General features: G+C 37.5%; 1 protein-coding gene across 10 annotated transcripts in view; it reads left to right on the top strand.

The window, feature by feature from the left end:
• MLLT10 (MLLT10 histone lysine methyltransferase DOT1L cofactor) overlaps window positions 1-25,513 on the top strand; it is a 101,777-nt gene that overhangs the window by 70,352 nt on the left and 5,912 nt on the right. For all 10 annotated transcript variants that reach the window (XM_083467391.1, XM_083467395.1, XM_083467393.1 and 7 more), the window contains 7 exons: window positions 2,611-2,789; window positions 15,971-16,088; window positions 17,364-17,436; window positions 21,769-21,923; window positions 23,649-23,837; window positions 24,257-24,345; window positions 24,461-24,816. In XM_083467391.1, the coding sequence (XP_083323517.1) occupies window positions 2,611-2,789; window positions 15,971-16,088; window positions 17,364-17,436; window positions 21,769-21,923; window positions 23,649-23,837; window positions 24,257-24,345; window positions 24,461-24,816 (1,159 nt within the window). The remainder of the gene's footprint in view (window positions 1-2,610; window positions 2,790-15,970; window positions 16,089-17,363; window positions 17,437-21,768; window positions 21,924-23,648; window positions 23,838-24,256; window positions 24,346-24,460; window positions 24,817-25,513) is intronic.

The following is a 25,513-nucleotide window of genomic DNA, read 5'->3' as shown; positions in this document are numbered from 1 at the left end:
AATAGCTGTTAGAAAACCCTTTTAACAGGTAAGTGATCAGAGCAATAGCAGCAGAGAGATGTATTCTTCTTCATTGAAACCCACATCTATACATATATTCTTTTGTGTGTGTATTAAAACAATTTTAACATGGAGTTCTTTTTCTCCAAACTCAAAAGCTGTCTTGTAGTTTATGAATACTGTAGAGGATGGTAAGTTATATTAGAATGTTCTCCACAGGTTCATTTATCACAAAAGGTAGTCTTTTGTGCAAAATTCTGATTGAAGGTCTGTATGTTCTATTGATTGGATGAAATCCAAGGTTATAGTGAGTCAATTGTTCAGTACCTCAGTGAAAACTTTGTAGATGCCTGCAGGAGGCTGATAGGTCAATAGTTCCTCAGGTTCCTTTTATTACAGTTTTTGTGTGTAGCAAAATGAAAATAGTGTTATTCTACTACTAACACTTTTTTCTCTTTAATTATTTTTGTGACTGGCTTTCCTAGATTCCATTCATAGCTGTGCAATACGGAGGTATACCTCAAGCTGCCTTACACTTTTGACCAGCTATTATTTTAAAAAAATACATGGAAAGATATTTAGTCTTAAACATTATTCCTTAGTTCATTATGCAATCCAAGGTTGCACCCCAATGGCATTCAGAGAGCTAAAAGTCAACTATTTTAATTAGGCGCTAGTTAGTGTGTCCCTGAAATGTTCTGAATATTGGTTCTGGCCTTTTGATTATGTATTTATAGCTAGTAGGGAAGAAGTGGCAATTTAGAATTCTAGGGTAGAAAGGGACCCCAACAATTCATTTCATCTACTGTCACCCTGCTGATACAGGAAACCCACTACTATAGCATCCCTGATAGGTTGCCATCAGCTTTCTGCTTAAAAACCTTCTAACAAAGGAGAAGCCACAATTTTTCAGGCAACCTGTTCTACTGTTTAATAGCTGTATTTTTGTTGATTGAAACAATCAGTCTTCCAAATGTTTGTCTAAATTCTTTCCCCTAAAATCTGAATCCATTGCTTAAGATCCCACCATCTCAAGCAACAGAAAACAAAATCATTATTTCATTTCATTTGCATGACGCTGCTTAATAGTCTTATCTTCAGGTTAAACATGCCCATCCTTCAACCTTGCCTCATAAAATCTCCAGCCTCTCTCCATCTTTCTCATCCTTCTTTGAACACATTCCAGTTTGTCAGTGTTCTTTTAAACTGCAGTATCGAGAACTGGACACAGGAGAAGTATAAGCAAAGCAGAATAGAGTAGTGTCTTTTTTGCAATCTGGACACCATACTTCTCTAGATGCAACCTAGAATTCCATTTGCTATTTGTGCTGTCACATCATACTGCTGACGTATATGTAGCATGTGGTATACTAAAATCACTAGATCACTTCCACATGTAAGGTTATCAAACCCAGTGTCATCCAGGGAATCACATCAGTAAGAGAAAAACTTATTGAAATCAGGTTTCCTAAAGTCTTGGGTGCACATCTGACTAGGTTAAGCTTTCTCTTTCCTCAGTATCATGAATCACAAGATGTTGTGGTCACTTACATTCTCTGCTGTTTCACCTCAGCAGCCCAACCAGTTCTTATGGTTGATGAATATCAGGTGTAGGGTAGCAGGTCCCCATGTTTCTTCTTTCACTTTGGGGAAGATAAAATTTTCAACAAGACATGTCAATAATTTGTTAGACCTTTAAATCTAAGCAATGTTTGCCTTCCAACAGATATCTAGAGAGTTGGAATCTTCCATTGCTACCATCTCTCCCCTCTTTGAGAATGTGGTAGGTAATCTGATCTAGGAAGGTATCATCCTTGTTTTCTACCTAAGTTTTTGTACCAGACTTCCACAATGATATTGGGTTGTATTGAATGTAGTGATAAGAACAACAGTTCAACACTGCAAATATTTGTCATTGTGCAATGGAACATTCTCCAGTGTGGTGTAGTGGTTAAGAACGGTAGACTCGTAATCTGGTGAACTGGGTTTGATTCTCTGCTCCTCCACATGCAGCTGTTGGGTGACCTTGGGCTAGTCACACTTCTTTGAAGTCTCTCAGCCCCACTCACCTCACAGAGTGTTTGTTGTAGGGGAGGAAGGGAAAGGAGATTGTTAGCCGCTTTCAGACTCCTTAGGGTAGTGATAAAGCGGGATATCAAATCCAAACTCCTCCTCCTCCTCCTCCTCCTCCTCCTCTCCTTGCTGTCCAAGCAGCTTGACCAATTACATTTTAGAATCTAAAAGCTAGACTTTTAAGTTTCTGACCAACCCATTATAGGAAGAGTTAAGGCTAACCTATGTGGGTGATAATTATTACTCAATGTAGCAATTTATGATTGTTTAAATAATTGTCCTTTTAACCTTAAAATATTTTCCAGGTTATAGTTATAATCCTCAAGCCAAACAAACAAACAAAAACCCTACCCTACCGGCAAACAGGTGTAAATTTGTTTGAGCCACTTCACAATAGGTTTGTTGTTGTTTCATATGCCTTTTAATGAACTTGTTTTTATATAAAATGCAATAAAGGGCCTTCTTTCGATCCAACTAATGTAGTACTAATTTGGTTCATGAATCCAGAAAGACGTTTGAACGTGTGCTTTCTTTCAGGCATTTATAGCAGCAATGATGTAGCAGTATCCTTTCCAAACACAGTGTCTGGCTCAGGATCTAGCACTCCTGTTTCCAGTACACATTTACCTCAGCAGTCTTCTGGTCACGTACAGCAAGTGGGAACTTTGTCTCCGTCTTCTACACCTTCTGTAACTACAACTGTTGCTACAACTCAGGTAGGTTGTTTTTTTTATTGGTGAGATATTCTGCTGTGACAAATGAGCCATATTGGCTATTTGTATTTCGGTTAACTAAATACAAATATTTGAACAATATAATATGTTAAGTCTTACATTCCTTGGATATTTTATGTAGAAAGGCAGGATAAAAATACTTTAATACCTAACCTTCTCATATTTGTGACTTCTGTTAGTTTCTCTTCAGTTGTTTCATAAAACTTCTGCAAATAGTATTCAGAGCATCTGCACACTGTGGTTTCAATATTAGCATTACGACAGATTTCCATTCCGTCCCCGCCCCCCCCCCCCGGTCCCCCCGTTGTGCCAGTGTTTGCCTTCCAAAGCTAATCCTTTCAATAAGTGCCTTATAAGATCTCTGTTGAAAGTAGACATTATAATTGGGTTATAACTAAGGCTGCAATCCAAACCCCCTTTATTCCTGGCTGGGGGTGGTAGTGGTTTGGATTGGGCAGAAGTGTTCCTCCATCTAGTCATGCTGGCCTTTGCCTGCATGGTAAAGTTAGCATCACTTTGCCAGACTGGAACTGCTTGTTTTGTTTGCCAGGTGGGCAGAAATGTTGGTGGTGGGATCCCCACTAGCAGCAGCCAGTGGAAAGGCCCAGAATGTACCTGGGGAGCAGCTGGACTAGCCTGGGATCTGCTGGATATGCCTAAGCCAGCCCCACTGCCATCATGTGACAGCATCAGACTCAATTTAGGCCTGATCTCCCACACCTTCTGCCCTGGCCAGCAGGGTTGTCAATGTGGGTTGCTGCTTCTCTGCCAGAGTTTAGATATTGCACCCAAAGTCAGCATACACAATGATGAAGATGTATGCTGTGCCTAAAACATAAAAAGGCAGTCTTTTAAAAAGCTTGGGGCATTTAAAAAACAGCAACCATCCATTGTGAGGAAATATAAAAAGTTTTAAATTCAGCACCAAAGGGGTTAATTAAAGAGAGTTCCCTTTAACAAAACACTTCTTCCAGGCCCCACAGGTGAAATAAATACAGGTACAAAAACCCTTTTACTAAAATGTCTTTAGGACTGTAAATTGAGGGCATAAAAGAAAAGTACTCTGCTTTGACTAAGAATAATAATATTGGGAGGGAGTAATATAAATACGAGAACAAATTAAAAAATAGATCAATATCACAAGTGACACAAAAAAACTCAATTTAATGTAAAAGCAACAAGTTATCAGTGCAATTTGCATTGTTTGGTTGTGGTTTTTCACCCCCTAGGCTTACACACAAGCTTCTTCCCCTCTCCGATTTGAGCCCTTTTCTGGTGTTAAGGCTCCTTGTGTGGGAATGAATATTTGAGAAATGGGGGCATGTTTCCAAGCTCTGCCCCTTGAGCATGTCAGCTCACTACATGAGGTTGAGGGTGATTGGCTGAAGCAAGAGTTCTAAACCACTCAGGAGGACTCCACAAGTATGGGGGTGCAATATTGGGGGCAGGGCTTCACAGCACGGTCCCACTGTATATTGATTGGCACATGAAGAGACTGAACACCAAAGTTGGTCGTCTTTCTCCTTCACTTATTGGTTTCAGAATTGGAAGCTCACTTCAAATCACGGAACCTGATCTTTCTTACTTCCTCCTGGTTCCTGGTGTAGTTCTTCCTTGAACCCTTCTTCCTCATTGGGATCTGCCTTGGGTGCCAAAATGTCTTGGGCCGCCCCTGTGTTCAGTTGTGTTTAGAACATACTTTTTAGGAGAAAGAGCTAGCCTTGATTATTTATGATTCATTTTGGAGTTTAACCTCTAAATAATAACATAATTCCTTGCGAAGGCGGAAATTTCATAACAAAGTTTCTCTTGCTATCTCCAGCTGAAAGGAGAACCTCAGCTAGTAGCACCAAAGCCTGCTTATCATCTCATTGTAAATTTTGCCAGAAGAATAAGAAAATGGGCAACATTATGGTATTTCTGCTAGGTGAAAGACAGCATGAAAAAAGGGGATGGAGCTTCACCTGTTTACTCTTTAGTACTTTACCCTTTTGGTACTGGATTGGATGAAATGCTTACTATGTTCTGTCATAATTGCTGTCTTGGCAGTGCTTTTTGTGCCTAAAACATAAAAAGGCAGTCTTTTAAAAAGCTTGGGGCATTTAAAAAACAGCCACTATCCATTGTGAGGGAATATAAAAAGTTTTAAATTCAGCACCAAAGGGGTTAATTAAAGAGAGTTCCCTTTAACAAAACACTTCTTCCAGACCCCACAGGTGAAATAAATACAGGTACAAAAACCCTTCTACTAAAATAGCTACTCTGGTAATTGCTGCAGTTGCTGTTAGTACAGAGATCTGCATGATTCTTTAAACAGTTATGTGTAAGTAAAAAGTTTTTTCTTTTCTTCATTCAGTTTGAAGTTTCATTTTTATCCTTCTCTTCTCTGCAATTGAGTTTTTTCTTATAGCTGTTGCAGCATATAGATGCTTTGAATGATATGATTTCTGCCTTTGCAAGCATGTGTGTCATGGTTTCATAGGGTTGTTCTTTCTGGCAGTCATATATATAATGAAAAACTTTTTTGTTATTTATGTGCTAACAAACAGGCATAATTTTTGGAAAGGTATTCATAAATTTTTAATCTCCTTATTCCATATAAAAGCAGATGCAGTAGAGAGTAAATGCTAAACAGTTTGTAGGCTTGTTTAACAAATAGGTTATATAACACTAAGCCCTATATTATTTGGGATTGTGCTTATACTTATTGCTTCAGTTTGGCATTTGTGCTGTACTTTACTGGTTATTGCTGTATCACTATCACACAATCACAAATGTGGATATTGCCAGTCATAATTACTTTTATGGGGGTCCCACCTGTCCTTCCTGATCTATTACTATGATATCTGATGGGGTGTCCATACATTCAGTAACTATTTGATAAGGTAAAAAATGTAAAATGTAAAAAATGGTTGGGATACATTATTTTTATTTAAAAATTCTGACTATTTTTGATTAGCACAATGAAACCATTTAAAGCAATGGTTCTCAAACATTTATTTTCAGAATAAAAATTTGATTGCACCACACCAAAAATTTTAACTGGTAAGAAATACATGAAAACACAAAGAAACTACTCTTAGCAGGACTTGATTTATTACATAGAACACAGCTGCTTTATAATATGATCAGGGGACACCCAGAAAGTGTAAAACAATGCAGCTACATAAGAACATGAATCCCTCCCAAAACGTAATTATAAACAATCCTACTACCTTAACTTCAGGAGAGGTGCGAACTTGCTTTCGTTGGCTAATCTCATTCATATTAGCTTTAATTTGAGACAAACACTCATCTCATCAGCACGAATGAAATGTTTAAATGCTTCTTTGATTGTCCTGGAATCTTCCCGCCACACTTGCCATTCTCTCCTGCCCCATGAGTGTGGTGCGCCACACCTTTTGAGAACCACCAATTTAGAGAACTCTAAATCTTGTTTTGCAGCTACTTTTTTATTGGTAGCTGCAAAAAGGTAACAGCAAGGTGTTGCAAAAATAAGGGTGTATGTGTGACACAAGAATAGTTTAACTTTGTCCGGTATAATGCACTAGCAGAGAAATGGAAGTTTTCAGATGGCCAGACTGTGAAGACAATTTTGTGGGCAAGTGGTATGGTTTTACTGAATGGTTGAAAGGACCAAATACCCGTAACACCTTTCTCCAAACACGGTATGCTATGGGATGGTATCTTGGGATGAAGTGAAAGCCTGAAAGGGTATATTATCTGTAGCCATCTATCAAATCTGAATGTATAACATATCACATGTTGTACTACTGCTTTAAAAACAACCACCACCCCACAACAAACCACATGATTCAATAAGTACAGAGAATTGGTAGCAGTTTTCTTGCCAATCTAATCCACATTGCTCCAGAAGGCTGAAAAAAGAAAGTTCCTGCCCTGCCCTAGCTAGCTTTAAATAGATGCAGGTGACTTGAAGGAACCCACCACACTTGTGCAAAATTCTTGGAGGCTGGTCAGAAAGAATTCAAGCGCTTGAATGGAAAGCTGAGCTCTGTTCACCCATGTCTTCACTTTTCCTAGTCATTCCAACCAAAAAGTCCTCCTCATTTGTAGATACTTTAAAGCAGACTTCCCTAATGTGGTGCCCCACAAATGTTTTGAACCACAGCAGCCCTGCTGACTAGGCCTGATAAGGTCTAGGCCAAAACATGGAAGATGGCACCAGGCTGGGGAAGGCTGACCTGAAGAATACCGACCCTCAGTACAGACCCTTGTGGAGCCACACAGTTTATCTCCATCTGACAACTCTCAATTTACTCACTTTTTGGTTTTCCTGTCATTTTAACAGTTCCTGATATAAATTTTTTATATAACAGAATCTAAGTTATTCCATAGCTGCTAAGTTTTATGTGTCTGGCAAAGAACTTGGTCAGAAACAGAATATATAGCATACATACCTCTGTCTGCCAAAACCTAAACTTTGAAGGAACATGTTCTGGTTAAAGGTATGTTGATGTTCTTTCAGCATGGCTGCTTTTCCACATCCTTAATTCTGTTTATAAAAATCTTTCTTACTATTTCAAGTCAGATGATTGGTCAATTTGTTCATATTAAGTGATTCTGGAAATCTTCTAACTACATAGTACATAAGCTGACTCTAAATATGTTGGTTTTCTGAATAGTTGAAAACTTACAACTACTTGAATGCAATTGAGGCTTGGATGACTACTGTGATATATTACTCAAGAAAAATGAATTGGGTTTGATATTTCTTGATATTTTGTAATAAAGATGCAACAAATTCATTGTTTTGCTATAATTTTTTCCCTTATAACTTTGCCAGTTACCATTTTTACTGCTTTTCTGGCCAGCTTCTGATGTACTTATTCATTGTGTAGATAAATAGTACATAAAGAGCAACATAGCATTCAGTACCTTATGCTGAAATAGTCAGATAGTTAGAAGGAGAAGACAACATGTGTAGTTATTAAGTCATAGACTTACATGTAACAAATGTGTGCTCCCCTTTGGGCTTATTTCCATAACCTAGTAAAATAAAATGTGTCTGCAAGGTGGCATTCCTTTACCTACTTACCTGTCAGTAATCCCCATTAAACTAAATGAGTTCAATGTACTGTACTCCTGAGTAGACAGGTACAGGAGTGTGCTCCCGAGTAGGCTTCTCATTGGCTTGGTTGAAAGCATTCAGAAGACTTGCATTGCCTATTATGTTCTCAAAACTTTTAACGTTATTGTTGAAGACAAGTAAAACATATCTGGGAGACAAGTAAAGCATGCCTGCAATATTTTTCCTGAAAGGAGTGATAGAGCAGCAGTGTCATCTAGCTTATTTAAGTTGTTAATGGTTTATGGCTGTGTGCAGCGGCTTCATGCACAAGTGTATAGGAGAATCTTATGTCAGGCCCTGAACTTTGTCCTGAGTTCCTGTGTGCTTCTGAAAAGTGTTATTTGCATCATTCTGCAGTGACCCCCTCTGGCTGGCAGGCATAAAAGCAGCCATATCTAATTCACTTTCTCTCCCCCCCCCCTTAATGTAAGGATCCTAAAACAGAAACATCATATTTTTGACTTCCTTCAGAAATAATATTTTCACTTAGTGGTGTTTATATTTGAGTAAAAGTTTCAGAATGTAGAAAGATTTCCATTACAGTGTTGTCTGTTTTTCTTTAAAATGGCATTTGAATAGTTTTTATCAAATACTAGACAAAACTAAGCAAAATCCTATTTCGTTGTCATTATGACTGGGGACTTTGGGGTGGAAGAGAAGAATTTACTGCCAGAGGGAAAATTCCACACAACATGTGACTCTACTAGAAGAACAAAGGAATCATAGTTGCTCATAGTGGTAGTATTTTGCCCAATTAAAATCTTTACTTTTTAATAAACTGATTTCAGTAATGCAGGCCTCCTGTATAAATACGGTTTAGCAAGGTTGACAGACAGTTGCATGATTTTGTGCACACTGCTGCATGCTGAGACAACTGCTTCAATGTTTCAGTCCAGCAGTAAATGCTTTCTGCCTTCGAGCTGAAGCTTATTTAGTTGGGCTTATCTGGTGCTGCTGTAGCAACCATCAGTCTCCAGGCAACTGAGGCACATTGACCTCTTCGATGAACTGAGTGTAGCACTACTTCAGTTTAGCTTCCTGAGACAATAGTAATGGCAGTGAATGTGAAAAATGGTTTTTGTGTGTGCGTGTTTTGGTAAGAGCCTACATTGCGATGAAAAGATGTCAAAATACTTCCGTGAATTTTGATATAACTTTGGAAAGATTGTGTGCAAAACCTTTCACAGGAGTGGCCAAAGTTCACTGATAGTGCAAAGCCCTTATATAAATATACTGTGAATTTTGAGCATTTTTGTACAGAACAGTGTTTGAAATTGACTAGTGTGCATTATGGGGCAATTGACTATGTTGTGTTAGGCTTTTTTTTAGTAATATGCCATGTCATTGCCTGACTATAATCTTGCTTGCTTGCTTGCTTGCTTAAAAAATGTGATTATCTGACTTCGCCAAAGTTCTTGCTGGAGAGTGAGCGGTGTTGTAATAGCAGTGTCTTCACAGTATATGCATTTGGCTGGAGGACAGAAAGCTTTGAAGCCGCATTCAACATATAGTTGTATGTCCACTTGATCCTAGACATACTCTCCTGTTCTGTTTGGGTTTTCAATAATCAGAGGGCTAGTATCTGGCAGGTATCTTTTGTCTTTTAACAGTAAATATTAAAAATGTTGAAATAAAGGTATCAAATAATTTAGAAGAAAAGTTAAGCTATTTAGTAGCTAATGATTAGATAGTACTGATTAGAGCGCTTTACATCTAGTGACTTTATGGCTTCTATTATAAGTAACTACAGTGGTACCTCTGTTTATGAACTCAGTCCATTCCGGAAGTCCGTTCTTAAACCAGAGGCTTTCCCTAATGAGGCCTCCCGCCGCCGGTGCCCTTCCACTGTTCGGATTCCGTTCTTAGACTGAGGTAAAGTTTTCAAACCAAGACACTATTTCCGGTTTTGCAGAGTTTGTAAACCAAATCATTCTTAAACCAGGCTGTTCTTAAACCGAGGTACCACTGTATATGGCTACATGTTATTTTCTGTAGGAAATACAGAGTGTTCTTAAAATGGACATCAGCTTTCCCTCTTTTTTGATATTTAAATTTTCAATAATGTCAAATAACTAAGATTTATTTGTCTGTATAAAGCAGAGAAGATTGTGGCCCTCCAGGTGTTGCCGGACTACAACCTGCATCATCCCACCTATTGACCACACTGCCTGGGGCTGATGGGAGTCCCAACATCTGGAGGACCACAGATTGTTCATCCCTGCTATAGCTATGATTTAACTGCAAATTGCCCTTTGTAAACCCTGTGTAAAATGAACAGCACTTGTGAAAAAAAAATCATAAATACCAACAGGATATCAGACATTTTTGAGTGTTTTTGTTGAAACAACTTCTACTAGAAGAGGGAACAAAAATTGCACTTGTCCTCTTAGAGAGGCGAAGGATCTCCAATTAAAATTACAGTGGTTAAGTTTTTTAAAGTACATCTATATGGAGAATATATTTCCATTTTAGCTTTGGCAAAAACATATTTGATAATCTTTGTATCCTCTTTTCCAAATTCCGATAAGAAAGAATTTAAAAAAATAAAATAAAATAAAATATTTCCGGTTTGAAGCAAATAGTGATGCTGTTCTTCATTTAATTTTAAAGTATGGAAATAATTGTGACCCCCAACAATTATTAACAAAAAAATTAATTTGCAAGAGGGGTATTTATTAGATATAAACTGATTTTACAAAGCAGCTTTGGAATTGGTGGCTCAGGCCTTTCTTGCTGTCCTATCATGAATGAAGGAGAGTTCAGTAATGGTTTAAGTACAATTAAATCCCTCCCCCTTCTTTATGGAAACTCAACTGTGGGCATTTCAGCATTAGCCTAAACAATGGTTTTGAATATGTTAAGCCCCTAACAATTAGAGTGAAGTTTGGGGCATTGAATAATGTCGGAATGATGCAATTGAACCTGACAGCTTCAACAGTCAGCCTACTCATGGGACCTGAAAGTTGTTCACACTTGGTTTCATCTCTCATCACACGCTGAGTATTAAAACCTTAGTCGTGGGGAGCTTAGACAGGAATGGGGGCTGTATCAGAAAATACTAAATATCCTAAAAGTTGAGGTGACTGGGTGCTTGTGCTTGATTTTTAAGACTATAGGGGTTCTGTCATAGTTAGAAAAAAGTGTTCTGCCAGGTTTTATTCTAACATTGATTTTCTTAAAATTTAAGCACAGATCATGTGGTTATTTGCTAGTTATAGAAATAACTACTAATAAAATCTTAGGGCACGGCCCACTCTCCTGTTGGTACAGTTCCTATGTGCATAGGGTGTCTGTTCACAGTGGAGGCCCATTCATCTTTCCCCTACTCTTAACCTGCATGTGCAACACAATAGGCTTTTTGAGCAGGAGTAACCTGCCCTGACCAGAGAGGAAGGGCAGGATGGGAGTATGGAAGGCAAACACAGACCTACCATCTCCTTGACTGGCTGCCTGTGCATGCATATAGTCAGGGGAGGGGGGGAAATAAGGCTTTCTTGAGCCTATGGAAATTGTTTGTGCATGGGCACAGAGTATGAGGTGCTCTGGATTATGCCTCATGTCATTAAGCAAATAATTCTCAATAGATAATGGCTTATTTAAAACACTGACTTACTCAATTTGCTTTTCTGTTTCATGCAACACAGAGACTAGGTATATGTCTCTGTATTGCCTTTAATCGGAACATGACAATGATATTTTTATAAGGTATACCTTCCACGATCTGCTTCTGTTTTCAGTACATTGCATTACCTATAAATAAAAGGCATTTTGTAAGTGTCCAGAATCTGTGTGCTGAAACATCTTTAAAGTTCACATGGATAGAAAGTGCATTTCAGTCTTGAGTTGATGTTTCTGATTAAACTGAGTTAGCTGAAGTAAAGTGAAATGCAGTTTCAGAACTGCATATTGGTACATGTTTGAATCCATTATCTTAAATGTATTGATAGGGTGAGTCTACCTTTTAAAGAAACGCTTCTTCAGTGTTTTTCAACTTCAAGTGAAACATGATTCTTTTACTTCACCCTTAAACAATGCAGCAATGGAATACTTTACTTTCCTGTCCAAATTAAGTTGCTATATAAATCGTAATCCTGCCTCTAATTTCTCTCCCCCCCCCGACAGTGTTTTGGTTCATGATATTCTTCCCAATTAGTGGCCAATTTGATTAAAACAGCTTTTATTGCAATTTAGGAATAATATTTGAAATATAATGTGTACATCTCTGGGAACTATAAAATATTTCAAAATTTTGAATTTGAATGGGTCTAAATTTGTGTGTGTGTGTAGTAAAAAAATAGGTTTCGCTTTTCAAATGTTCAAAAATATTATTTTCTTTTGTCCTGTTTTAGTGGGTGGGTTGGATAGCTACCATGGTTGGAAAGGTACCAGCAATTTTTGCATGTTTGGCAAGATGAGATAAAAAAACCTACTACTTGCAGCTAAATCTCTGTGAAATCAATGGATAGGATCCAAAGAACAACACTCCTAATTATGTGTTCATGGAGCTTGTGTTTCTTGAGCAGTTCCTTGTTCAGTATAGCAAACTGCTTCTGAAAGGGCTGGGTCTCAAAAGCAGTTTGTGTTATAGCATGGGGTCTTGCTGTTCCGTGTGTGGGGAGTCAAAAACCTTACTGGGCTTGTCAGAAATTATCTCTGTGGATTTTTGCCAGTGGATCTGTTGTCCAAGGGCTATGTCTAGAATCAGCACAGGAAAATGCATGCAGGAAAAAAGTTGGATTTGGGTGGGGAAACAACTAAGCGCTCATTATTCTCTGCTTTTCACCAGTGAGTTTTATTGTATTGGAAATGGGTATAGTACTTTTATTGTGCTAGGAGGAATAATGAGTTAAGTGCAAAGACCTGCATTTTTTGTATAAATTCTGCAAATTCTCGGGGACTTGCCTTCTTATTGCATTTTAATCCTTAGGACCTTTTGGGAGAGTAATTAAGAGGACAGTAAATGAATTAGGACTTGGGCAAAACCTACAAAGTATTTTTATTTCATGTAATTCCAGCTTTCTTAAGAATATTGTTTGCATGTATATGATTATACAAATGAATTCAAAATTGCTCTTCTAATCCATAATTCAGCTCCATGAATATTCACTGAGTCCTGCATCGAGTGGCAACTTGTGTGTGTGAATGAGCCATCACTGAACAGCTACCACAGTGAGAACTTCCTCATTCATACTTAATTTGGGCTGCCATTTAGTGCGTAATCTTCACAAGGTAGCTTGCATAATATAATTAAATTAAAAACAGCAGTATTAAAAATGATCTAAGAAAATTAAAAAAACAAGTAGCGTAAAAACCAAACACCTTTAATCAGGAGTTCCCAAACTGTTTTCTGTGGATCACCAGTGATCCATGAGCTTCACTCGGGTGGTCCATGGCATGCCAGTATTAAATATCCATATTGATTTTAATTATATATTTTTATTGCTTATTTTATTTCTTACACTATACTTTAATGTATTACAATTTCAGTTATATGGAATGCAAATTAAAATACAATACAAGAATTAAAAGAAGCAATAAAAATACAATTAAAAATCATACAGCATCTAGCAAAGTACATCACAATTGCTACTACAGGCAGAAAAATCATTAAGTCCACCAAGACCCTCAACAATTTTCAAGTGGCCTGTAGAGGAAAGAAACTGGGAAGTGCTGCCTTAAACCATTTTACAGCAGCACACCAAAAGATCTATGTTGCCCTGGTGCTTTTCAATAGAGCCATTTCACACATTCAGCTGCAAATAATCTGGTTGGCAGTCTTAAGTGTTCTTGCCAGGAAGTCTGTCACTGATTGAACTTTAAGGATTGAACTGTAAGCACAGAGCCATCAAGTGATGCAAGTGATTGTATGAATTGGACTAAGTAGCTCATTCCTTTTTGCTTATCTCTAACATGTTAAAATGTTCAAAGGATTCAGCCCTTATGATTCTCTTACAGAATGATAGGAATTACCTGCGCTCTGGATTTAGCCAGTGTTACGCCACAAATTAGTAATGAAAATTCAGTATTTCATATGTATCTTCTCCTTGGTATTTTGTGCAAAATATTTCCCCCCCTTGGTATTTTGTGCAAAATATATTTTTTTTCTTCGTTTTGGGTTTTGACTTACTTTCTGATGGTTCCCAATAAAAAATATTCTATTCTGGTAGCAGATAAAACATTGGACAATATCCAGCTGAGTCATCGCTTGAATTAGACCCATTGAAATAAATGGACTAAAGTCATTTATTTCAATACGTCTACCCTAATAATGAACATCATCCAATGCATTAAATCACCAAATTTTCAAGTGTGTGTGTGTGATTTCTTGTCAGTGCTTTGCTTGCCCATGAAAATAGAAAAACGTGAAGAGTGGCTTTGGGGCACAATTTTCCCTTGGTTTATAAGCAAGGGCTATTGACTTTCTTTTGCAATAGTTGATAAATGTATACATTTGTAGAAGCTTAACATGTTGGCTGGAGGCCAAAGCCTAATAGCAGAGTAGGATTCTTTTTAAAGATGTAGCTTATACTTTGTAATATTTTGCTTATGGTATTTATGTTGTGTGCAGCTAGTCAACCTTCTTTTAAATGGGGGACAAGCTGTCCAATTTCAGCCTTTTAAAAATCTGTTGATCTTAATGTTAAACACAAGTTTAACTGTTCCATTGAATTCAGTGGGTTGTGTTGTACAATCTCAAGTATGCTTATGAGAAAGTAATTTCCCAGTGGGGCTTACTCCCCAGTAAGTGTGCTTGTGATTAGACACTTAACTTTGGCTGGGTTACACCTTAAATTTTAATTTCTTCTTCAAAAACAAATTTTCGTGTTTTTTGAGTTTAAATTAAAGCTATTTATAATTTTTAAGTGTTTAACTTTCTCTGCGTCAATACCACGAGGCTGAAATCTATAATATATTCTTCTTAAAAGCAATTCTCTGAAGAACTGGTAGCAGTTCACCAAGCTTCCAAACTGAGTATTAAATGAGCTATGTTAGTAGAAAGTAACAGAGTTAAGGGAAGAAGGTATTTTTATTACGCCGGATTAGACAAAAGTTCTGCCAGCCTCCTCAGTTTTATCTCTTCAAGGGTTCATTTTGCTTGTTTGGCACAAGTCCCAGCGGAGAACTTCAGAATTGTGGTTAGCAACATGAATGAATACAATTTTGGATGAGCTCTTCAGTAAGTTGAACTGGCCAGCTGCCAAAACTGAACTTCCTTATAAGGGGGTTGGGGCAGAGCTGTGATTCACGGAGCCCAACATTGTATAGAAACGTACTTGTAATGGCTGTGTTTTCTGTAAAATAAAACAAAAACAAAAACTTGGTTTCCTCGTGTAAATGAAATAGGAAGTAACCAAATAGTGTGCAGGTTTTACTAATGATAGAGCACAACAAAGGAAATATGACTCTATGCGCTTAAACTATAAAGCTGGAAGTTGGATCTTTTGACCTTCATTGCCTTCTTGTGATGTAAGGAACCCAAGCATTTGTGAGACATCTGTTGTCTACCTGCCCTTATTCTGTAAATGGTTTAATAAGATTAAATAATTAGGAAAACCACACGGTTACCATGCAGCCAAGCCCTGGTATTGCCTGCGTCCTTTGGAAATGTGAGCAATTCTGTGTTACCCAACATTTTGTAGCAGTTACTTTGAAATGGTAGCTCATGCCATTTCTGGGGCGGATTAGTTTGGATGTTGCAATGCTCTACAGCGGTGTTTTCCAAAGTGTGATACATGTATCCCCAGGAGTATGTGAAAGGCTTACGGCAGAATTCTTTTATTTGACTTTATTGTGTGTTTTTTTAGCTTTCAAAAATATGTGTTGTTAAAACTACCCCCAAATTATCTGTCCCGCTATTTTAAGTTTGGGAAACACTCTTCTACGGTATCATAAAGTTGGAAATGTTTGTTTAGTTTTCAAATATATTTCTTTGGTTCTAAGCTTGATTTGAAGACTGTACGTGTGTGATATTCTTGACTGCCTGTGTTGAGTTTGTGACACTTTAAAGTGATGCATTATTAGGTTTTTCTCTGCAAAAGTATAAACATATTTTAATTTTATTTTTGTATAGGCAAATACCCTACCTGGATCTTCCCTCGGCCTGCCTCCATCTCATACGTATGGCAATAGGCTGAACCCCACCTCGACAATGGGAGCACTTACATCTCAGTCTGAAAACAGTCAAACAGGCAAGATAAAGGTTTTCAAAATGTCTCTTTTGCACCGTATCTTTTAAAAGGAGATTTTTAAGCTAATTCCTTCTTCCTTTTGGTTCAGCTGCATGTTTAACAGCTTGCTGGCTTTACTGCAGAAGTCATTGCTGTGTATCTTCCACTGTCTGAAATGTAAATGTTTAAGCAGAGCCATGAGCAAGCAGGAATGCAACAATGTCTCCTGTGACTTTTGTGATTGATGCGTTCAGTTCTCTTAGTTCTCTGCAATGAGGGGAGAGCAGCGCTGGGGTTTGTTGTGAATAGTTTAAACCTTTATTTGCATAATTCATGAAATTGCACGATATACAAGTTTGTGTGACCGAGATCCTGTTACGCAAACTTTCGCAGTGTTTTTAAAAATGGTGATTTTTTTTAAAAAAATAGTATTGGCTTAAAAAGAAAAAGAAAATCTAATGAGCTGCTGGATTTGCTTTGTTTCATTCCATCCTTAAGGATTTGTTGACATGTCGTAATAGTCATGCCTGTTTGGGGGAAGGGAATGAGTTTAGCAGTTTACCAAGAATGGATCAGTCATGTCTTGCCCTCTAAGAGGCCAGAGGTCATTTGCTGCAGAATAGGGGGAGGGCAACCTTGAAGGGGGCAGATAGGGTTATTTTATTGAGAGGCCATAGGGAAAAATAACCCTTTTGAGTCCTACCAAGCAAGACGCTTCCATGTATTTAATGATACATTTGAAACACATCTCATATTCTCCATCTTTCTTTTTCTTCACTTTTAAAGTAATAGGCATTAATTTTTTTAGAAAAATAACGTATGCTTTAACATTTGTTAGTGGAACTTCTGGGGGGAAAAGTTACTGATAAGAAGTAAATATACAGGGCGGTTTATGGGTTTTCCTGGGATGCAAAGTGTTAACAAAAATACAAAGCCTGGGGATTTGCTGTGATAAGCATACAGATTAGCTGTCCACAGCTGTGATTCATTACTTTCGCTGCAGAAATTAAAAGTGGCTGAGGGGAGGGTACTGGAAATGCAAGCCATGCTTCTGTGCTATAAAACTGAAAGCAATGAAAGGACTGAGGCTAATCCTTGGCCTGCTACGCTCAGAGAAATGTGTGCGGACAATGCCTTCCCCACTGCAGTTAGCAGTTTTAAACTGGTAACCTTCTCTAGTGTTACTAGCAACTCCCAGATACTGGATTACATTTTGAAAGGATGTCCCTATCTGCAGCATCTTAAAATATTATCTCGGAAAGAGTCACTCTTGGCTTTGAAATATTTACTCTGCAGATCAAGATCTTGGAGACAATAGCCGGAGCCTTGTGGGCAGGGGAGGTTCACCCAGAGGAAGCCTTTCACCACGGTAAGCAGTATTTACACTCCTGAGTTAAGGCAAAGGAAATATTCTTTAAGGCATGGAAACTTTTATCTCTTATCAGCCATGCTTTCATTTAGGCTGAACAGAATTGTACAGATTTGTGTCTAGAGGGGTAAAGAAAAATGTTCCCAATATCAACTTAACAGGATTAACTAATAAAATAATATATTTTACCTCTGGTATGAAAATGGCTTTGGGGAATTCCACATTCCTCCAATTGTTACATAATCTTGGCTCGCCTATATGGCTAGTTGATTATTTGTATGTAAAATCCTGTGTATAAGCAGCTACCAAATGTCCATATATATATATTTAAAAAAGGAATGTTAAATGTAAACATTTTATATGTCAAATGTGTTTTTTTAATGTGTTAAAGAAAGAAAAAGATAGGTAGTTCAGGAAAAGGGAAAGTTCTTCCAGAGGCAATGAAATCTAAAATGTAGACATGACCAGAACTGAAACACTGGTCACCAGAATTTAATCACTTTATGCTGGTGTTTTTGTTTAAAGAAATAGTATTTGCTGCTACTTGTCATGTAAAGATGGTATTGCACTGCTTGTATATTGACTTCAGTGGGAAAAAATTTTTTCATAATTATTTGTTGGCATTCTTAAACTTTTTGCTTAATGATAGAATAGCACTATGTGCTGCTGCTGCAGTATCAGCAGTCATTTAATAAGTTGGTAATAAATAAAAAACATTGTTAGTGGAGGCATGTCAATGTCCCATATCTAATCAGAAGTGCTGTGTCATGTACAAGAGTAAATGAACTGTAAAGTGAATGTTAGTGATCTGTGGCCTGATTTTCAAGAGCTTGCAAATCCCAAAGACTGACTGAAAATATATTCACTACTGAAGAATCAGGCCAGTATTGTCTTAGGGACAAATCCTCAAAAGTCTTATGAAGATGGACTGTGACAGATTGCAAATTAAGCCTTTTACGTATATAGATCTATTTCCTTAAACATCTTTATCTCTGTTGGAGCTGTTTGTAGGGTTCCATTGTGCGTTAGTTAGTTAAAATTAAATAAAACAGATAATGTAATGTATTTTCTTATTATTAGTGTTGCAGCATACTAAGCCTTTTGATTGATTTTTTTTGGTCAGGTAAACATGTGGATTATTGGAAAACTTTTTATTTAGGTATTTTATTAGGGTCTTGTCCCTTTTCAGAACTCTTTCATAAATAGAGGAATAATAGCACAGAATACACAGAAATTCTCCTTGTTTAAGTACCATTGATTTCACTAGAATTTAGGTTTGCTTCAGGTCTTTATGGATTATGGCCTAGCACTCAACTCTTCTTCAGATATATTTGTTATTTATGGATTATATGTAATTATAACAAAGTGAAACATTATTAACATAGACTTGCAAATAAAATGCTATCTATGCTTATATGAAACAACTTGGCATATGCGCACTCCTGTAGGTATAAAACACATGTTAAAAATGTGTTAAGATTGTAAGTATTTTGATTTTACGAAACCCTTCAGTTTTATCCCATTCTGTTTTATAATACACTAAAAAGGGTGCAAAATTGTGTGTAAGACCACACATCAGTCTCTGACACTGTACATGAAACAATGGAAAGGGGCAATGTATCTTTTAATCACACTCCACTATTTTATATATAAAAACTGCCAGTTTAGATCTAGCCAGTGACCTTTGGTAAACCTAGTGCCCTGTCTAATTGTTCGGGAAATATGCAGGTATGGGATGATCTGCTCTTTGCACCTCCCCCCCCCCCCAATTCCTGACATTCAAAGGGTTTAGATTTAGTGCAGTCTACTAAGCATATATGCCTGTATAATGCACCATCATTAACATAGAGCTTATGCAGATCTCCCACAATGCATCCAAATAAGTGAATGGAGGTTTGTGCAGCAGTCGACTCTGCACCCTTTGAGACTATGTGCAGAAGTGCTCTGGTCACATTGGCTAATAACCACAGATTAATATGTTTAATACTGTATTTTAACCAATGTAGTGTATTGCCCCACTTCTGTGATACAATTGTAGATTTAGTATACTTTGTAAGGAAGAACAATGGATTTGGTGTCATGTAATTCTTGCATTATACTGAAGAGTATATAGCAGTTTTATATCTACTTCACCCTGTTTATGATCTTATACATTTTCATACTATGAGCTCTGAATTTTCCTTCAAATGGTGTAATTCTTGATTGGATTTAATCTTGTATGGAAGATGTTCTGTATTCCAGTAGTGCTATTAAGCATTCTATAGATATAATTTCTTATTAGAAAAAAATCATATTTGGTATAATATGCGTACTTTCATAATGTGGATTTATACAGAGTTACATAATTATTTGTGTTTTTTCTCGCCCTTAATGCTTTCTAGCATCCCATTTCACTTGACTCCAGCTCTATAGTTAGTTATCATCAAGATTTGCTTACTTAGAGGGGACCACTTACACAATTTTAGGTTATTTATTTTCTGGCTAGGATTTTCCCCAGCATGCTCACTTGCGAAAATGAGATTTCCGTCTGCTATTTTAACTTGTTTTGTTCTTTAAGAACAGCTTTTAACTGTTTACAAGGGTGTAAAAATGAAGTGGAATAAAAAAATATAAGATACTTTTAAATATGATCTTTGTCACTTGCCACTTGCTTTTCTTATTGATAGTATCCTGCAGAAGATCTAGAGTTCAACTGAATGTTAGCTGTTTATGAAATCATTCACACTTTGTGTTCATTTCCTTTTTGCCTGTTTCTTCTGATTACCAGCTTTGATTTTAAGCAAAATATTTCCCAATGCAGGATGTTGCTGGTGATCTTTTCAGTACAAAAAACACTATATATCCTATATACCAGGCCAGAAAACAAGACTTTTGTGGTCTTGCTTTCTGTTACTGTGTTAGTTCTCCTGCATGTTTCTCAGCAATTCTCTTAATTTCTATGTGCTTTAAACTAGATTAAGTAAATGTGAGATGAAACTATTTTTGTTACTTGGAAATAGGGGCATAGATTCATTAGTTACATGCAGTAATAGGCTGAATATTGAATTCCTGGTCAAACCAACAGAGATTATGCAATATGGCAATAGGAAGAGTTGGATCCAAAGCCCGTTAAATTCAAAGCAGCCCTGATACTGATATAAATGGTGCCACATTAAGACAGAAGTTACATGTACCTATTTTAAATAGTAGGTAGCTTTTTACGTGCCCTCTACTCCAGCTAAGGCAGAGTGCTGGGGGAAATGCTTTGTGCTGTCATGTTCAAGAATCTATACTTGAAAACTGTGAATGTCAGAAGGAAATTGCAATATTCTTGTAGTTAAGTGGACAGGAAGTATTTGAATTCACCAGCATCTTGGGTCTATATACATTTTTAATTTTTAAGATGAATTTAAAAATGTCTGAAGTATAATTTTGATAGGAAGCTGCTGTAATGTTATCTCTCGACTCTGACACAGGAAATGCTTGGCACTCAAAAGACTCAATGAGGTCACAGTCTTCAAAGAAATTGTAATGTGCTCTTGGTTTGTGTGTGTTAAATTTTTTTTTTAAAGAAACAAAAGTTTCCAAATTGTAAAAGTGTCTGTCACATTACATGCTGATCAGGATTTCCTGTTGTGACCTAAATTAGCTATACTGTCTACATGTGCCTTTAATTTCTTGCATGTCATATTGACTGCTGTTATACTTAAGGTTTTTCTTTAGTATAGTGTCTTAATCGCTTGGTTCAGTTATACAGAGATCCTATACTACATCATACAGAAGCCTTGCCTTTTAAATAGAGATTAATAGCATGGTACATTCCCCTTTTCTTTAGTTATTCATTGGGCTAGATTCCAAAGATATTTGATGATCAAAATATAAGCCATAAGTATTTGAATGGCATAGTCATTTTCTTCCTAAAATCTCATGCAAGCGTATTTGTGCAAAATTTAATAAACTATGGAGGACCTCGGGAATTTGACAAGTATGTTATTGACTGGCATTGTATAAAGGTGTTGCTTGTTTATCTACATATATATCTTCAGTAGAGCTCTTGTAGTTGATTATATCAGCAAAACATTCCATCAGCTGATGAAGTTTGCATTCATCTGGGCACTGTTAAATTAGATTATCCAAATAAGAGAAGCTTTGTATTTTGAACAGAAATTTTCTAAGAACTGTTGTCATGCTGGGATTTTATTTTAAACCATTGTTGATGGGAGCCAGTAAGGGATCTTAAGGAATGTTGATTTACAAGGGGTTGAGGAGGAGCTAAAGAAAGTAGATGGGTCTTTTATGTGGGGTTCTCCTCCCTCCTCGTCCTTTTAAATATAATTTATAATCTTCCTACAGGTCGCCTGTAAGTAATTTACAGATTCGTTATGATCAGCCAGGGAATAGCAATGTGGAACATTTGCCCCCGGTACCAGTTACTATAGAGCAACTTCTGGAGAGGCAATGGAGTGAAGGGCAACAGTTCTTGCTAGAACAGGGCACCCCTAGTGACAGTAAGTACTTCACACTGTCTTGCCTGTTTCAAACGCTGAACATTGTTAACCATGTATGGCCCCATTTATGTAATATCCAACAGAGAAATGTTTTCTGGTGAGTATGGGTTAAATGTGTTTAAACATGGTTCTGGCAGCTTCTCCCCATCTTGGAATGAAAAAATGCTTGCCTAAAATGTTGGCCAATGACATTTTGCTCCAGAACCTTGACAACGGGGGAGATCTGGTTAGTGGGTTACAGCAGAGGTGGGAACATCATAATAATAATCATAATAATAATCATAATAATAATCATAATAATTTATATATGTGGTCTAAATGATTGCCTGACCCCTTTCGAGAAGTGATTTTCTATTTGTAATCCAAGCATTTAAATATTTGAAATGGCAAAATTAATATTTTTAAACAATTAACAAAAAAACATTGAGCGTGCTTCCCTGGTTGTTGATAGTGAGAGAAGTGCCATCTAGTTGGTATTTTTTTTTTTTATGAATGGTACCCTGACAAAAATGCTAATTGTGAGGAAATTCATGCAGGGATAATCCTTTAAACATGATAGCTGGAGGACAGGTTTAGCTAAGTCTTATTGCATCTCATTTGGGCACACTGAGAGTTCCTTTGTATGTTCTTGAAGAGGAGGGATAAAAAAGCTAAATCCTTGGGAAATGACCAGATGTGCCTGTACCAGTAGACTGGCGTCTGTATTAGGCCCAGAGGTCACGTTGAACAAGTACAATTTACAATTTAAAAAGTAGCTTTTACTGTGTTTTAATCGCTAAACTATCTTGCATGAGGGCTGATGCGAAAGTCCCAAAATTCACCCCAAATCCAAATTTGAGAGTGAGAAGATGGTATTTGGCTGAGGATGTGCTTTATCTGCAGGGAGAGGGCAGAGACTGCAGGGTTCCTCCTGCTCCCTGCTGGGTGCTCTTTAGAGGGACATTGAAAGCAGCTGGAGTCTGTTGATTTAAAAGCAATAAAAACAGAGTAAAAGTTTTCATTGATTACATAAATTTGCAGGTTTTTTGGCCAATGAGTCAACAAATCAGCCCCCCCCCAAAAAAAGAAAAAGGAAATTTTACAAAACTGTTCTGTGAGAGCGCAATAGCATTTAAAACTTTTGTACAACCCAAACTGAGTATCTTTTTCTTGAACAATTACTTGGCAGTGGATGCTCCTGACGGAATCTTTCCTTTAGAAAAGTGATGGTTAACTGAAAGTGTGTGCACTGCCATTTGTTTATGGCCATTGGTAGGGACAAATGAGAGTGGGTTACAAAATTCTTTGTGCATTAAGCCGGGTACAGAAGTCAGACTTTGTCCTCTGAAATATGTGTGTCATATTAAGAAGCTTATGCACTTGGGACTTCCAGAATATGTGACTGCACAGGCATGCACTGGGTTACCTGGAGGATATACACAGCAGAGATGGGGATAAACAGATGTGTATGAATTGACCCTTGTAGTTCTCACCATGCCTAACTTCAAAGGGAATTTGGAGCGTTTTTCACCGCTTTGCCTGTCTTTCTGATAAGGACATATTTTAAAAAGAAGTTACTAGAGAAGTAAAAAGGTACTCTCTAGTAACTGATTTGCTAGTAGTGTCTTAGATTTTTTTTAAAAAATATTCCAAGCCGGAACAATGTATGCAGTTATTATGTTAAGAAATAGCACCTTTCATTAGAATTTTTCAGGGACTTGGATTGATTGGTCGTATTTTGTTCAGTTTTAGGTATGCTGAAGTCATTGCACCAGCTTCAAGTTGAGAACCGACGCTTAGAAGAACAGATTAAAAACCTGACTGCTAAAAAGGAACGCCTCCAGCTACTAAATGCCCAGCTTTCAGTTCCTTTCCCAACAATAACCTGCAATCCGAGTCCTTCACATCAAATACATGCATTTTCAGCTCAGGCTGGTAAGGCAACAGAAGTAGTTTTTGTTTTTAATGCAGAGCTCTGTCACAGCTTCCAGAAAGCTTTTGGCCTCTTACCATTGCCTGTTATCTGTATGAGAAGGAAGCAAATTGGATGTTTCTACTGTTTTTATTCTATATTTTGACCTGTAAAATCAGTAATTTCTGAGAACACTTTTAAAGAGACTATATGTTGGCCAGGTGAAACTTAGAGATGAAATTAATTTAAGTACTTCTGCTGGCTGTGGATTCATATTGAACAGCAAAAAAGCAGAAGTAGATCACTGTTAGTCCATATATTTAATATAACATTAATTCACTTTTATTTAAGTGTTCCATGTTGAATTAGGTTTTATGCCTTTTGGGTGCAGAAACAGAGATTTTCTCACACTCGTTTGTTTGTTTTTAACTCCTGCTTTTAGCTGCTAGCACTGATTCTTTGAACAGCAGCAAGAGCCCTCATCTGGGAAGCACCTTTCTACCTGACAATTCCCTTCCCGTATTAAATCAGGTACTGTTTGTTTTCTTTTCCATGCATCCTAAGACTTCTGCTAGGTTAATAGTGCATCTCGATTATTTGCTTTTGTGTGAAGTTTGACGCAGCTGAGCCTTTGTGTTTTCACTAGGAGATCAACTCCAGTGGACAAAGCACCAGTAGCTCCTCTGCTCTTTCCACTCCCCCACCTGCTGGGCAAAGTCCAGCTCAGCAAGGCACCGGAGTCGCAGGAGTTCAACAGGTCAATGGCGTGACAGTGGGGGCACTTGCCGGCGGAATGCAAACTGTAACATCCACCATTCCTGCCGCCGTTGGTGGAATAATTGGAGCTCTGCCAGGTAACCAGCTGGCAATCAATGGAATTGTTGGGGCTTTAAATGGGGTAATTCAGACTCCTGCCACAATATCGCAGAACCCTTCTCCTCTCGCTCACGCAACTGTGCCACCAAACACAGCACATCCTCTGCCAACTACACTGAGTAGCAGGTAAGCCTTTGCTCTTGTTTGTCTTTTTGGCTCATATTTGCTATTCCTTTTTTAAGTCTGTCTAAAATAACTGCTTTTTACTGAGGGAAGAGCTTAAAAATAGTGAAATGCTTACTGTGTTCGAATTTCCTTTTGCATGTGAATAGGAAACTTAAGCAGTCATTCTCTCTTGCAGCAGCTGACTCCTAAAACATAGGATTAATTTCTATGATTTTGTTTTGAGCATGGAGTGTGTGTTCATCTGTGCATGTTCTTGTTTATTTTGTTTTTTGAACAGTCACTTCACAGTTTAGATGCTTTCTCCCAAGTTCTCCTCTTAACCACAATATGCTCCCTCCAGCTTAGCTTGGGAGCTTATACTGCATGAGTTGAGTTGACTGGACAACGGGATATGTGATGTAGCTATTCTATTTCCATGACATGTTGCCATGTTCCTTAGTTAATCAGGCTGTTGAAATATCTAGCTGCAAGGGACACAATTCTGCTGATTGTGCTTCTGGTCGTCTGTTCAGTCACCTGGGTTTTACACCTGGACAGACTTTGTTTTGGAAAAATCTAGAGCTAGGCTTGCATTTTGGCAGACTGCTTTCCCCTGCTGTCTGCACATGCTCTAAATATATGTTCCCACTCAGTTCCTTTTTGACTGCTACAACAGTAACACCATATGAAACACTCTTGTTTGGTTAGCATCTATCTC

Source organism: Podarcis liolepis, assembly GCF_965112155.1.
Source record: "Podarcis liolepis genome assembly, chromosome: 12".
NCBI classification, from domain to species: domain Eukaryota; kingdom Metazoa; phylum Chordata; class Lepidosauria; order Squamata; family Lacertidae; genus Podarcis; species Podarcis liolepis.
The sequence above is the reverse complement of the archived record's forward strand: the minus strand, read 5'-3'. Positions and strand labels throughout refer to the sequence as shown.